We start from the raw sequence: 15381 nt of genomic DNA, 5'->3' as shown, positions 1-15381 counted from the left end.
AACACTTAATTTAGGTAGAAAACTTAATGAATTGTATTTGCTTGACATAGGAATTGTTATTTTTTTAATTAATAAAATTTACGTTTTCTAACATTCAATCGTCATTTACTCGAAAACTTTCCTATGTAAGATGGCAACATTTTAATACTGTCGGATCAACAATGAAACGATCTTTCAGAATCAAGAAAAAAATAGGGGCTTGCTATTTAAAAAAAATGTCGATGACGTCATTACTCGAAAACAAATGGCGGTTGAAAATCGCCTTTTATGCTAAAATATGTATTTTTCAAATTAAAAATCGACCCGTTCGAGGATTTTTTCCAAAAAAAATTTGTATCGTTTTTACTGAATTTATTCCATACTTTAGGCGCGTACTGTATAGAACTATGGAAAAAAGTAATTCGCCGCAGACGCAGCCAGAATATCTAGAGGATCTGAAGAAACTAAAACAATTAATTGTGTTCACAACACTGCGATGTCTAATTAATAGGAGTAAATAATAACTAACAATACTGCTTTTTTGAGTACAAGTGTAAGAACTCCACTTTCTACAAAACCTAGACAAAACTATCCACGTGGTCAACGACTTTCCGATTTACTTTCATTTGATTAACACGCAAGATAGGATCTTTCATAATCATAGCTTCATCCATATACTTTCTACTGTATATATAAATTTTACACAAATATACAATTGCACCAATTACACTTAAGGAAATAGCTACATAACATAGGTATAGCATGCAATATGAGAGAGAAGGTGGATCAAATCACTACAGTGTCGGAAACAGCATGTTTTGGGACATAATATAACCAAAGAAACTTTCTATTAGACTAAATGAGTACCATATTTTTACCCGTAACTCATTACTTTATTGTTTTTAACCCCATAACCTATACTGATAGTGAATCACGATTCACGACACGCCGTTTAAGGGGAGGGCAAGGGGGTATAGGAGACAAAGTTCGGTAGTAGTATTATTATTTTTTAATAGAACACTTAACACATTACATTTTTTCAACAACAAAGTGAAACAGCATTTAATGGGCATGTTTCCAACGCGCATGCGTTATAAAAAAAGTATAGCAGGACGCTATAATACCGCGTTTTTTTTTTCTTCGCCATCTAGGAACACAGCACTTATGTATCAAAAAAGTTGTTCAGTTAAAATCTCTTGTTCCTACTTTTTTTAATTTAAATAAAATATTAGAATCATAAAGTGTGTAAAGTCCGGGAGTAAATCGTACATTCCAGGTCCGTACTTTGTTTTCGCATGACGCGAAAATAGATTTGTAAAAGGTTAATTTTCTTCACGATAAGTTAAGAAACTCAAAATTTTTTATCGAGATTTAAAAAATTAACATTAAAATGCAACAGTTAAACTATATACGAATTATGTATCTACGATTGGTTGAAGAACAAATTACGGTTGCCACTAATGGACATATCTGGATTTTATCGAAGTTCGAATTATGTAATATTTGAATGGCAAAATTTGTATAAGATATTACTCTGCAAGTTAAAAATACTTCTGCAATTTTAAGTATCCGAGTTTTACACTATAATTCCAAATGGTCGTATTTAACAGTTATGGGCTCCAAAGAATTCTAAAACAAACGCGAATGAAAATGTAAACTCCTGAAGTCTTGTTCATTCCTTTAATTGACAACAATTTCCCGAGAGAATGACGTCACTTTGCCACGTAATGTTTTAAGGGTAAATTTTTAAGTTTCCCATAGCGTTTCTTTTTTTTTGATATCCTACAACTTTAATCCAAAACTTTTTTAAAAGGATTCAAGATTCAATTCTGAAAATTTATCGGGGGTTCGGGACTTTTTGGGACACCCTGTATATACATATAACCTTTATAAAATTAATTCATAAAGGAATCATTGGACTATCTCGATTTTTAGAAGAAATCTAATAAAGTGGATTCTGATTATTTAGATCCTTGTTGACGGGACCCATGAACAAAAAGAAAATCATCGCTATTAAATTGCATACATAAATCTCATTCTTAAAAACAACAGCGGGCTTTGTTCGATTCAATCCAACTTTCTGTGGTACTCTTGGACTACCTTATGTGGAGCAGAGCACAGAACCAATGGCGGAAGTGGAATACCAATCGGAGATCATGACAATAATCAAAAATAGGAAATATCTGGGTCACGAATCGAGGAACGCGCACGAATACCTCGTTGCTGGAGAAAGTAAAAGGAAAATGAGGACTAGGCAGAAGATCTCTTAGCTGCTAACTGCTGCAGATAAATTCACATATGAAAAAAACTTTGAATAGATATTAAACATCGCAAATGGAGGATGAGTCAAAAAATATGAGGTTTTTTTATTCTTACCATTTGCATTTTTTCATTCGTAATTCGATTGTAAGGGTATGTAGGTCTCACAGAACTTCCTATAAGAACCTCCCTATGTTAAATATTCAAATTTTTGGAATTAATTAAAAACAAAAACTTTTGTGAGAATCATATTAACCGTGAAAAATAAGTTTATTTATAAGTTTCTTTTACTTGGTTAAAAAGTACAAGGAATGTTAAAAAAAAATTATGATAAAACAATTCTCAAAGCTGGTGCCCTATTTGAAAAGCAGATGGGTTGGATATTGTCCAAAGAAGTCTTGACCAAAATAGAAATCGCAAGACAAGAGCCTGATGAACAATTTTTATTACTGAAAGTAATTTCTACACGAAGACGTAACTATTAGTTTTTGTAATTATGTTTTTTCAGGTTATTTTAATAATATGCATTCGTTATGCTTGTAGAAGAGATCTATTAAATGTGACGGTACAAAACATACGTAGAAGACAAAAGTTGTATGATTTCATTATAATTTCTGACAGCAACACATACAAAGAAAACATTTTGTCACTTCCATATTACATTCTATTAAAAATATGTTGCTTTGCGTTCTAAAATGTCTTTTTAATACTTAGGAAACAGAATTTAAATGAAAAAAAAAAAAAACACTGATTAACGAATAACATTAATATGTATAGTCCAACCAAATTACACTTTGAGAAAAAAAAATTGTTACCTGGACTTTTATAAGTGGAAATGGTAAAGGGGCTTATAATAAACGTAAAAAAAATAAATGCGTGAGCAGGGGTGGCGGAGGGTTGATTTGGGGGGTCGAAGAGGGGTGAAAAATGGTATCATTGAGATTTCTGGCGAAAGTTGATGTCAAACAAAAAAGTATCCAATACAAAACTTATAGATCATGAAAAAATCTACAACTCTTGTAAAGGGCACTTTTGAAGATAACCTCAAAATTTCCGAGAAAAATGCGAAAAACAGGTTTTTTTCTTTTTTTTTCGTTTTTTATTTCTCATTTCCGCAAAAATAATTTAATTTTGACGAAACTTGGTGAAAGTATACTTTCCTGTGTCTTAAATAACCACAATTTTTTTTAGATAAAAAAATCAAGAAGTTTCCGAGATATTCATATTTTCCGGTCTGAAACACTTTTTTTTCAAAGAAAAATTCTACTTAAAAAAATCATCGTACAGAGTTCTGCCGGTAATCATTTTTTTCGTTTTGACATATACTTTTTGGTGAAATAAAAAAAATTGGAATCGCAGTTCAAAAACATGCTCAAAAATGCAAAAAAGAAAAATGACTCTTGCAGAAATGAGTTTTTCAGTAATTATTGTTGATAGTTTGTTTAAATTTAAAGAAAATTCAAAAACTGATTACACCATTCGATTGTACGGAAAAAATACAAAAGAAACTGTGTCTCATTGTTTGACCCGAAATTTTATTTTTGTACAGTATTGCTATAAACATAATATTTTTTTTCGTAGGATCGATTAATGTACTTATTTTTTTTAACTTTGAATTGAATTCATAGATGTATAAGCGACTCTTTAATTAAATTATGTAAAATTCAGATTTTTGCTTTCAAAATTTAAAAAATATTTACAAAGGATATTTACAGTTAATAATACTAGGCGAATCTTGGTCTTTTTGGCAGCCTTTTAACTTGAACTTCATCGTCCGATCCTTCATTAGAACCCAGTCTTCCTGTTCTTCAAACGTTTCTTTGATATCACTTAATTCTTCGTTTAATTGATCTTCCGGGTTCAAGCAAAGACTGGGCTTCTCAATTTCATGTGAAATGTCTTCGGAATCACTGAAATTTTCCGAAATTTTGTCAACGTTCAAACAATTGTCCGAACCATGACATTTTGTACATAAATCTGTACATCGCACTCCATGTTTTCGACACCCGCATCTATTACCGTTGGTAAAACCTTTTTATGAGACTAATGCAGAATCAAAAGTCATTGTTCGAAATGGTTGTAAATTAATTTCGTCTATTTACAAATGCACAAATGATAAATTATCTCTGGATGATTTGAGATTTCAGCAATACAAAGTATTAACTGCAAAGTCTACTTTTAAATTAGAAAAATTACCACCAACTGTCGGAGCAGCTACACAACACTCCTATAGAGCATACTTTCAGCTTCAGACGTGGCTTGGAAACAAAATAACTGCAACCAAGTGGGGCTGGAAAGAAGTAATTGCGAATAATTCCAAAATACTCATGCCTCGCTTTACAGAAGTTTCAGTCGTTCCTGAAGATTTAATAAAAACAATCTCTTGCAGCTGCGAAACCAGTTGTGACGGTAATAGATGCGGGTGTCGAAAACATGGACTGCGATGTACAGATTTATGTACAAAATGTCATGGTTCGGACAATTGTTTGAACCTTGACAAAATTTCAGAAAATTTCAGTGATTCCGAAGACATTTCAAATGAAATCGAGCAGCCCAGTCTTTGCTTGAACCCGGAAGATCAATTAACCGAAGAATTAAGTGATATCGAAGAAACGTTTGAAGATCAGGAAGAAACCCAGTTTAATGAAGGATAGGACGATGAAGATCAATTTAAAAAGTTGCCAAAAAGACCAAGATTCGCCTAGTATTATTAACTGTAAATATCCTTTGTAAATATTTTTTAAATTTTGAAAGCAAAAATCTGAATTTTACATAATTTAATTAAAGAGTCGCTTATACATCTATGAATTCAATTCAAAGTTAAAAAAAATAAGTACATTAATCGATCCTACGAAAAAAAAATATTATGTTTATAGCAATACTGTACAAAAATAAAATTTCGGGTCAAACAATGAGACACAGTTTCTTTTGTATTTTTTCCGTACAATCGAATGGTGTAATCAGTTTTTGAATTTTCTTTAAATTTAAACAAACTATCAACAATAATTACTGAAAAACTCATTTCTGCAAGAGTCATTTTTCTTTTTTGCATTTTTGAGCATGTTTTTGAAGTGCGATTCCAATTTTTTTTATTTCACCAAAAAGTATATGTCAAAACGAAAAAAATGATTACCGGCAGAACTCTGTACGATGATTTTTTTAAGTAGAATTTTTCTTTGAAAAAAAAGTGTTTCCGACCGGAAAATATGAATATCTCGGAAACTTCTTGATTTTTTTATCTAAAAAAAATTGTGGTTATTTAAGACACAGCAAAGTATACTTTCACCAAGTTTCGTCAAAATTAAATTATTTTTGCGGAAATGAGAAATAAAAAACGAAAAAAAAGGAAAAAACCTGTTTTTCGCATTTTTCTCGGAAATTTTGAGGTTATCTTCAAAAGTGCCCTCTACAAGAGTTGTAGATTTTTTCATGATCTATAACTTTTGTATTGGATACTTTTTTGTTTGACATCAACTTTCGCCAGAAATCTCAATGATACCATTTTTCACCCCTTTTCAACCCCCCAAATCAACCCTCCGCCGCCCCTGCTCACGCATTTATTTTTTTTACGTTTATTATAAGCCCCTTTACCATTTCCACTTATAAAAGTCCAGGTAACAATTTTTTTTTTCTCCTATAAATGAGTTATTTCGATCGGTCTAGTATGTATTCAAGCGGTATTAAAAGGATAATAATCACGTTACTTGACTATCTGCTGATAAAAATTGTAACCCCTTGGATATTTCCTGCTTTTATCACAAATTAATTACATTATTACCGCTATGATTCAAGAATTGCACACAACCTACAGTTAAAAGAGGGAAAACGACTTCTGCGAATTTACAAGTGCTCAAAGAAAAACTAAACGGAATTTCCCGAAAATAAAGATGACACGTACTCGCTTATCTATTACCAATAACTTACAATTAGTCTTCCTGCCCCATCACATCCAACTTTTATCCCTAGGAAGTATACTTGCGTATGGCATTCGAATTCCTCAATATCGCAAATTGCGATAAATTTCAACAACTCCGAAAAAAATTGGATGTGTGACAAAATGTTTAATTTTTCAGTTCCAAAATTGTAGAAGACTGCTCGGCTGCTACTCACAAATCGCTAAATTACAGGAAGGAGAATGAAAAGAATTCCATTCGTACCGCAGGTAATTTAGTTAATAAATGTTTAGATTATCTTTTTCAAGGTAGTGCATGACGGTAACTAATTCCCAGAATCAAGGACAAGGGTGGAAATCTCGTCATTATTTCGTTTTATAACTCTCAAGCCTTAAGTACCAACCATATTCGTGATTTATACATATTCGTATTAATTATGTGCATGTTTTTGTCTTTTCATAAACCAACTGCATATCTTTTTTGGGTTTATCTATGAAAAAAATTATCCGAGCACGTAACAGTATTTTAGTTAAATGTAAACATGGAAAATTTGCAGAAATACAAGTGTATACGATAAACAAAGTATTTAAAACCCTGCAATATGTTAAATAAATAGATAACTAGCAGAAAGTGTCCTGCATAAGGTACCGAGTCTAATTATGTGCAAACAGTTAATGACTTAATTAATATTACATAAATAAATATTAAACTGTGTATTACATAAAAAAGCACTTCAATAATTCCTACTTTCACTAATTTATAACAATAAAACAAATCACATTTTTAATATCTTAAGATCAACGCCTATCTATTACTTTTAAGTTTTCAATTAATTCATTCGGCCCTACGTAATTGTCCCAAAATTTCTACTGAATAAATCTTTTTATTCGTTTTTTACAACATGAACATATTGTAAAGAAAATATTAAAACAAAAAGTTATTAATAAAGACAAAATAGATAAGCAACGAGGTATCTATGATTTCTTTCGACATACTCTATGTAGGACGCAAACTACACGGGGCAGATGAGTATAGAACAAAACGGTCAACATATGTCAACTGATTTATTTATATAATTTTATAAAGACAAAATGGCAACCGACAATCTAAACTGACTACATTATATTAACAATATTGTGTAATTACCTTTATGTTGCACACCAATTTCTTCACAAAACCTTCAAATGCTATATAACCGTGCCATTTATAAGTCTTTTAACCTTTTTAGTGCACATTATGATTAATTAAAAGTATTTTTTTTATATAATACACTGCAACAAGAACGCTCCCTTATCGTGTTGACAACACACAGGTTCTCCTGAAACTAGTCAGCTGTTTGTCAAGACGTCAAGTGGGATCGGGTTTGAGCGAGATCGTGCGTTTTCGCGTCGGCACGAACGCGCTCGAGGGGAAGGGAGAATATTGAGGCGCCAAATTTAAAAATCGTTTATGCCACATTAGAACAATTTCTTTGTTAAAATATCGACCCAATTGTGTATTGGAAAACAGTGTTTATTAAAACAAAGAGGTAAATAAGCTATTATTTATTGAAATTATCAAGGTTATGTAAACAGAAAATTTAAACAATTATACATTACCCTGAATTGACAGTTTTATGTTATTTATTGTTAAAAAAAAAAATAGGTAATAAAACAAGTTATAAAAATGTATTTGGTCTTCACATTAGGAACAGACAATTACTTTTTGCAGAGTGTTAAAGAAAAATTATTTATCACTTTTTGCCAGATTTTTTTATTCCTCCACCGGTTAACGGCCCTTTTTGTGATGCTTTCGATTTAGCCTCTTGAAGGGCCTTTTGCTGTTCCTTCATCTTTTGCTTGTGTGCCATGTCTTCATCGTCTAGTTCCTTCGAATCTTTTTTGGGAGCTTTTAAAGGCTTCTTTTTACCACCTTCTCGCCCAGACATACTAAAAAGTTTTAAAGATTACAAAACCGTATTACTAATTAAATACTTTTGTGTTCATGTTTTATGTTTTCTTTGGATGTGACTTTTGATTGTGACTGTTAACAAGTTGAATAATAACAATCCTTCGCATTTAAAAAATATCAGGGTTTCGGTTAATCTGCATCTGATAGAAATAGGTGAACATCAAATTATTTTCCAAGATAGAGGTTTTTGTATGTAAACATAAAATAGTTTTAAATTCAAGATATTTTAATAACAAACAAGGGCAATTTGCACCTTTATGAACTGTTCTAACCTGTCTGATAGAAGACGATAAAAGATTATATTTTATGTCCTTCCTACTCAGACATTTAATAATTAGTTGAATGACACTGTTGATTTTATAGGCGAGGTGATACACGTTTGGAAGAAATATATAGACAGAAAATATGGTACCTAAACATATGAGACGTTCACATGATCCAAATTTTACATTATTCTAAAATGTGGTTTAAAATACTAAAAATGTATGGGACCATACTCTTAATATTAAACATTTTTTACATACCTTATAATTTAAATTTTTCGTTCCAAACTGTGTCTCAATTTAACAAATATTTTCGTTCTCGTACCACCTTAAAATTAAGGTTAAAAAGAATTTTGCTAACAAAACCATGGAGACTATACAAGGAGCCCGAACTCCATGTAAACAAAAATCTTACAAAAATAAGAGGGCGCTAGTGTTCCATATGTCCCATATGTAGAGAGGGGAGATAAAAAGCGGCAGTTTGAATTATAAATCAATCATGTCATTTTTGTAATGTGTTAAAAATTTTAAAATAAATAATGTAAGCTACTTTGAATTATATAAATCATGAAAATATGTCATTCCGGACTGTAATTAAACTAAATAGATAATAAAAAATATTAGCTTTATGAGAAGAATTTGGTGTTCGTAGAAAGAAACTAGTTTTCAAGGAATTTATGACGTGTCTTGTTAATATTAACCTATAAGTAAGGTTTATGTTTTTGATAATTACTTTGTTAAAGATTTTAGTTTAATGTTAGTAAAAAATAGTCACATTTTATACAGGAAGTTNCCCTCTGTTAATGTCCCCAAACAGTATGTTGATGGTAAGACAGATAGATGCATTATTATTAGCTTTCAACATAGTCGTAGAAGCTATGTACCGAGATGTATATATTTACGGTTTTCTCGGAGTTCCTTATTATATCAAATTATTGCATCTGTTCGCGTATTTTACGACAAGAAAAAAATGTTTTACCTAGATTTCGAACACCTGTAGATTAGGGTAATTTTTGTAAATGAAAACTCATTTTAGACCAAAATGCATGTTCTCTTTGCATTGAAAATAGCAAACAAGACCAACTTTTTTAATATGTAAGATTATTTTAATGTAAGATTTTGCTTATAAGATGTAAGATGTAAGATTTTGCTTAGATGCCTAGTAAACTGAAGTAAGTACTTAATGTATAAGTACTTGCTATATCTTAGCAATGTTTAATTTCTTGTAGCTTGTCCATATATTATATTAGCACTTATTGATCTCACTATCGCACTATTCACTAAAACAAATTACACAATATATTTTAATCAGAATAATTAGAACTAGTATAACTAAATTTTTGCACTGCATGACACTTCACAAACTGCATACTACACACAGTACACTACACACTACACTGTACGCGCCTAAAATGACACAACACGACACGACGCGAATCTATCCGATCGGTTCCGAAAATGAACGGAAGTTAGCCTCTCATCACACTCCTGAACCTCACATAAATAAATACTACTCATACTTATATTTATAATCTCGACTTATTTAATATTAAGAGGATTATTTATACTAAAACTAAAATCAAAAGAATTAAATCGGCAACTGTTTATGTACCCGCAACAAAATTTGACTTCAGCAGTTTAAACGGAAGCTCCGATCGTGATCCGGAAGTTCACGAAGAACAAGTGAGCAGTGTTGCCAGATGGGGCTATTTGTAGCCAAACTGGCTATTTAAAATCTCCATTGGCTACCCATTTTTTTATTTGGCTATGGCTACAAAAAATGGCTACATGATGAAAATCTCAGGCTACACCATGGCTACAAAGTAAAAATTATAATTTTAACCAATTTTAAGAATAAGAATAATGTTTTCCGGAAATAATCCGAAATGCTGTTTTAATTTCTGCCCTATAACTATGGATAAACTCAAAAAATTTACTTCAGATATTTATAAAAACACGTTTAACACAGAGACTGCCACGTGTGATACTAAAAATGTAAGGGAAATGGAAGAAATAATTCAAACTATAAATGACTTAGAGCATCTACCATGTCCTAAATTTATCATAAATTTATTTACATATTTTTGTGGAGTATTCCAATTTATTTTTTTAACCTATAACATAGCTATTTTTTGTTTTCTTTTGAGTAGTTGTTTTATATTTGTGTCATTTGCCAAAATTAATTAATTTTGAAGAAAGTTGTTCTCAAATCAAGTTCTCACAGAAAACGTAAATAACGGGCGGAAGATAATGGGTTTGCATTCCTGCATTTATTTAACAAATATTTGCATATGATTATGATTTAATGTTGGAAGGGAAGGTTGGCTATTTTTGGCTATTTCTTCCCGTTAAAGTGGCGACATTAATTTTCGAGAATCTGGCAACACTGTTTACACTTTGCAGTTTAAACCTAACCTAACCTAACTTTGAAAAGTGTTTATAAACATGTTCGCCTTTGCAAATTATTTCACAGTACCAAAAATGCGGATTTTTTGTGTTTAATAGGTAAATACGAAGTTATTTTTATGGTTTTGTGGAATATGTTAGGTAGGTGATGTTAAGATTTTTTTAATACATTAAGATAAATTTACAGATTAAATGTGGCCAAAAAGAGGTCTCATTAGGTAACGGAAATTATGGACGAAAAACGGCATCTCATTGACTGATTACTACAAAAAAATTAATGTACAGGGGAACTCTTACTACTACAATTTTGTAAAAAAAAAAAATCAAAAATTATTTAAAAATATACTTCCGCACGGCACTGGAAACTGATCCACTGTAAAGTTTGACCTTATGCAAGACAAAAGCATGCAGTTGGCGACCGGCACGGCGGCAAAGTTAAAAATGAAGGGACAAAAAAATTGAAAGTATTTCTTTCTCAAACAAAGAAATAATTAAAATTTTATAACACTTATTTTATATCAGCAAATTCAACTGCTTTTGCCGCTATTGTTATTATATTATATTAATTTGTGGTTTTAATGAATAAAATTTGTCATACCTACCTGAACTGTTCAAAATACACATTGCTATACACGTAAGCCATTTTCGACACTTGAAAAACTAGTGTAAACACTATCGCATAAACGTTAATACTAAAATCGAATTTCAGTATTCGGAATCGTGAGGCCATGTGGAGAGAGAGCGCTTTACGCACAGCGGACAACACGAATGACGCCAGTAGCCCAGCGATGTAATTGTTTTATGATTTTGACTCCATTTTTCATTTTTTTGGATAAGATGTGTATAGTGCGTTTATCGAACAGTAAATTTACTCTAATAGAAAGATCAGCCCTTGGCACTTTCTACACGTTTACATACAAAAATACTGAGCTTTATACGAGAATTTGTTTAAACATGTTTTAAATTGGATACGTTTTTATGAAATTACCGGATATCGAGGAAATAAAATACACGACAGCAGTTATATAATCTTTAATATATCATTAAATAGAAGAAACATAAATCAAATTGTGCCGTTCGAATTTAACTAAAAATATCTATCAGGTTAATAATTTTCTGAAGAAATGAAAAACATAAGTGCAATTTACATAACAGCGATAACATAAACTTTTAATTACATACCTTAATAGAACAATCACATTTTCAAATGTACGAAAGGTTTAATCACTATAACTCATGTGTGAATTTCTCCGACTCCCTTATTATATCCGAACTGACGGGCTTCCGACACACAAAGAACACACTGTCATACTCGTACTGTAACATAGATTTTGGATTCTGGCAATATTTGGTCTTCACCCCCATTTCGCACTTCTCCATTACAAACCCGACGTTCTTTATAACTTGCGAGACCACCTGGAAACTGGGTTCGACGCTTTTCTCATTCTTCATGTCTGAATAGTGGTACAGGAGGGGGCCCAAGTTGACCCAAAGGCCTCCCGGTTTCAGGATCCTGTATATGGTCTCGATGAATTGTACGACGTTCGGGGCACAGTCGATGAAAAAGCAAGTCGCCACGCAATGCCACTCGTCGTTGGTGGTGTACACTTCCAAAAAGTCGCCTGCGGTCATTGAAAACTTACTTTCTGGAGTGGGCTTAGGTATAACGTCCGGAAACCTAAAAAAGGATTATAGTTAGAGGTCGGCATATGTGCCTCGTGACAGAATTTTTCTCAGTTCACTTTATTTTTAGAGATATGGCGTTGTCGGCAGTTTTTTTAAACAGACCGCCCTGTTTATTTCAACATTTTTAGAAAGACAGATTTTCCCCGATTACAACGATATAGGGTTTGGTGGGTCTGTGATTTATTGTTTTTTAAATGTTGAATAAAACAATAAAATAAAGAGTAAGAATTTTATGTAATGAAAAGGGAATTGCAAAATATGGAGCACTTGAATAATAAATGTTCAAACTGGTGGTGACCTTCGGCAGCCTGACAATATCCTAATCGATCAACAAAGACTCTTAAGGAATTTTGAATGGCATGCTGCGATATTTCTCGAACGGCCATCCTAATTAGGGTTGGTCTTGTAGACAACAGATTTTTAATGACCCAAAAGGAAATAGTCTAACGGACTTAAATCTGGTGATCGCGGTGGCCAGTCAATATATCCTCTTCGCCCTATCCATAAAGGCAGAGCTCCATTTCGTTGGTACTAAATGTCATTTGAGAGTAGTTCAGGATTTGCTTGGATTGGAAATAAACAAATTAATGCTGGAACAATTTGCTCGTGCAAAAGTTCAAAGTTCAAATTTTCTCAAAGAGAGTGGGCCGATGATGTATCCATTTAATTTCTGAGGATATTGAGTGTGATTTTCTTCTATCCAATGTGGATTTTGATCGCTCCATTAACGACAGTTGTCGATTTACAAAACCCTTCAAGCAGAACGTCGATTCATCGGAGAAACGTATATTATTGACAAAGTTTACATTATTCTCAATGTGACTTATCTTCATTTGTAGCTGATTTACGTGTGCCGGATTTTGTAAGATTTTTAACACTTCCCGTTTCATGAAACTTTTTCACAACCCTTGAAACTGTTGATTTTGAAAAATGGGAATTTCATTTGGGGAAAGGTGCATTAAAAATATTGCATGTGTCTCCTCCCGTGTCCAAAACCAACAATATTTTCTTTTACAACGGAATTAAAAAAAATCTAACTATGCAGTTTTAGTTGCCTCTATTTTTGTACACAATAGCAAAGCTAGAAATAGGCACTTGTAACGATAGAACGTTCCAAATACAGGAACAAAGGTTGAAGATACCGGAACACTATGTGAAATGAACAGCACATTACAATTTCAATGTACAGAATACACAAAATTATTTTATCGGATTAAGAAATAGTAAAACTTATAGTTTCATTTATTTATGACTCTACTACCCTCTATTTTGGCACTAGAATAGTTGTTTTTCTTGCACACATTACATTTAACTGATAAATGTAAAAAAAACTTACAGCAATGTTTCAAACATAGCCATTATAAAACTATTTCCACTTTTAACTATTTTCGTAACTATTAGATCTAGCGTTACTATTTACTATTAATATTATGATGAGACATCATTCTGTGAATATGTTCATTTTTATATTCATAAAGTTAGTTTCAGCCCCAATTACAACATAAAATACACAAAATATTGGTAAATATTTCAAACGTGCGAAAAATAAATTAAACTCACCTCACACTCGTCATTTGATCGTCCGCCCTGACATTGTTGCAGTACTGATGGATCCAAGGGTACACCTCGTATTCATTCACATTTTTGCAGAGATTCAACACGAAATACGAGACGATTAACATGAATAAATTAAACTCGTTTCCTTGGCAAGAGAATCCTTTGGAAGCTATCTCGAAAGCCAGTCTTCCAAGACCAGCCCCTGGTACCAAAATGTTAATGTTACTTCTGTCAAATTTGTCATCTGGGAAATTGTCGAAAATCTCATCGATAATCGGGCCGTAGCACTGCTTCCTCTCAGGGGCTCCAAGGTCGCTCCAATCGCGCATGAGCTGTTTGAATACTGATTGCACCTTATCCAGTCCTTCGGACAGAGTTCCTATTTGTTGTTCTGAGTGAGAGGTACCTTCGCTGCAGTAAACGTTATCGAATATTGTATGTGCATGTTCCAAAACGATCGGAAGGAAATCAGAATTTTTTTCGATACATTTCTTAAAACTTTCTAGATCTTCCTTGTATCTTGTCAGCCATTTTTTGTGATGATAGGGCAGGGTCTCTAGGCATCGTTCCTTGTGGCGAATTCTTAATAATGACTGTTCTCTGAAAACGTAAAAATTATCATTTCAATTTAAAATTCTACACTAATCTTCGTCACTGTAAAAATTTATGTTGAATGACCTTATAAATATGTAAAATGTTGCATTAGATTAAGTAAATAATAAGATCCAGACTCCCTGCAAACTAACTATTAAAGCATAGATGATACTTCTTGTAACAACGATATTGTGTGATGCAACATTCGATATATAACTATTAAATGCAAAAATTATCGTCTAATGAACACTAAATAATACTGACATGACTGGACTAGACATTCAATTTGATACATTACGACATTCAAAGATCTGATTTCGCCGACAATGTCTAGATATAAAAATAATGAAAAGAAATTAAATACATACCTGTAACTTTTAAAGGTGTGAATAACCGAAAGAAAATAAAACCTTTCCTCTGTTGCTCCATTCATTTCTGACGACATTTTGGAATATTTTTTAACTTGTATAATAATTATATTACATATACTAATAATTACAGAGAGGATAATTAAAAAACTAACCTATACTAACCACTTCCCTGTCAATCAATTCAAACTTCAAACAAATCCCTACCCTACCATAGACAAAAAACACTAAAACGAATCCATTTATGGCACGATACATACAAACGCGCACGACACTTCTCTCACAAAACAATCAAAACATGAAAAGCAGTACCATTGAACATAAAAACCACGAAGATAACACAATGATCGCCATTATTCCATGGCTAGAAATTGGCCTCAATGATTTGGGATCGAGGTGGATTATCCCTCTTTATCCTGCCTCATC

The 15381-nt window shown here is 32.2% G+C and overlaps 3 protein-coding genes and 1 long non-coding RNA gene across 5 annotated transcripts in view; 1 reads left to right on the top strand and 3 right to left on the bottom strand.

The window, feature by feature from the left end:
* The window catches only part of LOC108904715 (protein FAM214A), a 46294-nt gene extending 38857 nt beyond the window's left edge, over positions 1-7437 (bottom strand). The window contains exon 1 of the mRNA XM_018707366.2: positions 7278-7437. The gene's annotated coding sequence lies outside the window, so the exon portion shown is untranslated. The remainder of the gene's footprint in view (positions 1-7277) is intronic.
* A 298-nt stretch (positions 7438-7735) lies between these two features.
* Positions 7736-8725, bottom strand: LOC108904698 (translation machinery-associated protein 7 homolog). Its single transcript, XM_018707341.2, has 2 exons — positions 8606-8725; positions 7736-8059 (listed from the first exon to the last, which is right to left on the bottom strand). The coding sequence occupies exon 2, from the start codon at positions 8056-8058 to the stop codon at positions 7864-7866; it is 195 nt and encodes a 64-aa protein (XP_018562857.1). The 5' UTR covers position 8059; positions 8606-8725; the 3' UTR covers positions 7736-7863.
* Positions 8726-10770: 2045 nt separating this feature from the next.
* Positions 10771-11192, top strand: LOC108904701. The gene is made up of 2 exons (XR_001964241.1): positions 10771-10849; positions 10938-11192. It is a non-coding gene; the product is annotated as an uncharacterized LOC108904701 (long non-coding RNA).
* Positions 11193-11767: 575 nt separating this feature from the next.
* Positions 11768-15216, bottom strand: LOC108904691 (carnosine N-methyltransferase). Of its 2 annotated transcripts, XM_018707333.2 has the most exons (4): positions 15111-15216; positions 14956-15022; positions 13997-14593; positions 11768-12428 (listed from the first exon to the last, which is right to left on the bottom strand). In XM_018707333.2, the coding sequence occupies exons 1-4, from the start codon at positions 15211-15213 to the stop codon at positions 11978-11980; spliced, it is 1218 nt and encodes a 405-aa protein (XP_018562849.1). In that variant the 5' UTR covers positions 15214-15216; the 3' UTR covers positions 11768-11977. The 2 variants fall into 2 exon arrangements, with proteins under 2 accessions (XP_018562849.1, XP_018562850.1); XM_018707334.2 differs by having other exon boundaries at positions 14956-15211.
* Positions 15217-15381: the final 165 nt, after the last annotated feature.

Source organism: Anoplophora glabripennis, unplaced genomic scaffold, assembly GCF_000390285.2.
Source record: "Anoplophora glabripennis isolate ALB-LARVAE unplaced genomic scaffold, Agla_2.0 scaffold206, whole genome shotgun sequence".
NCBI lineage: Eukaryota > Metazoa > Arthropoda > Insecta > Coleoptera > Cerambycidae > Anoplophora > Anoplophora glabripennis.
The sequence above is the reverse complement of the archived record's forward strand: the minus strand, read 5'-3'. Positions and strand labels throughout refer to the sequence as shown.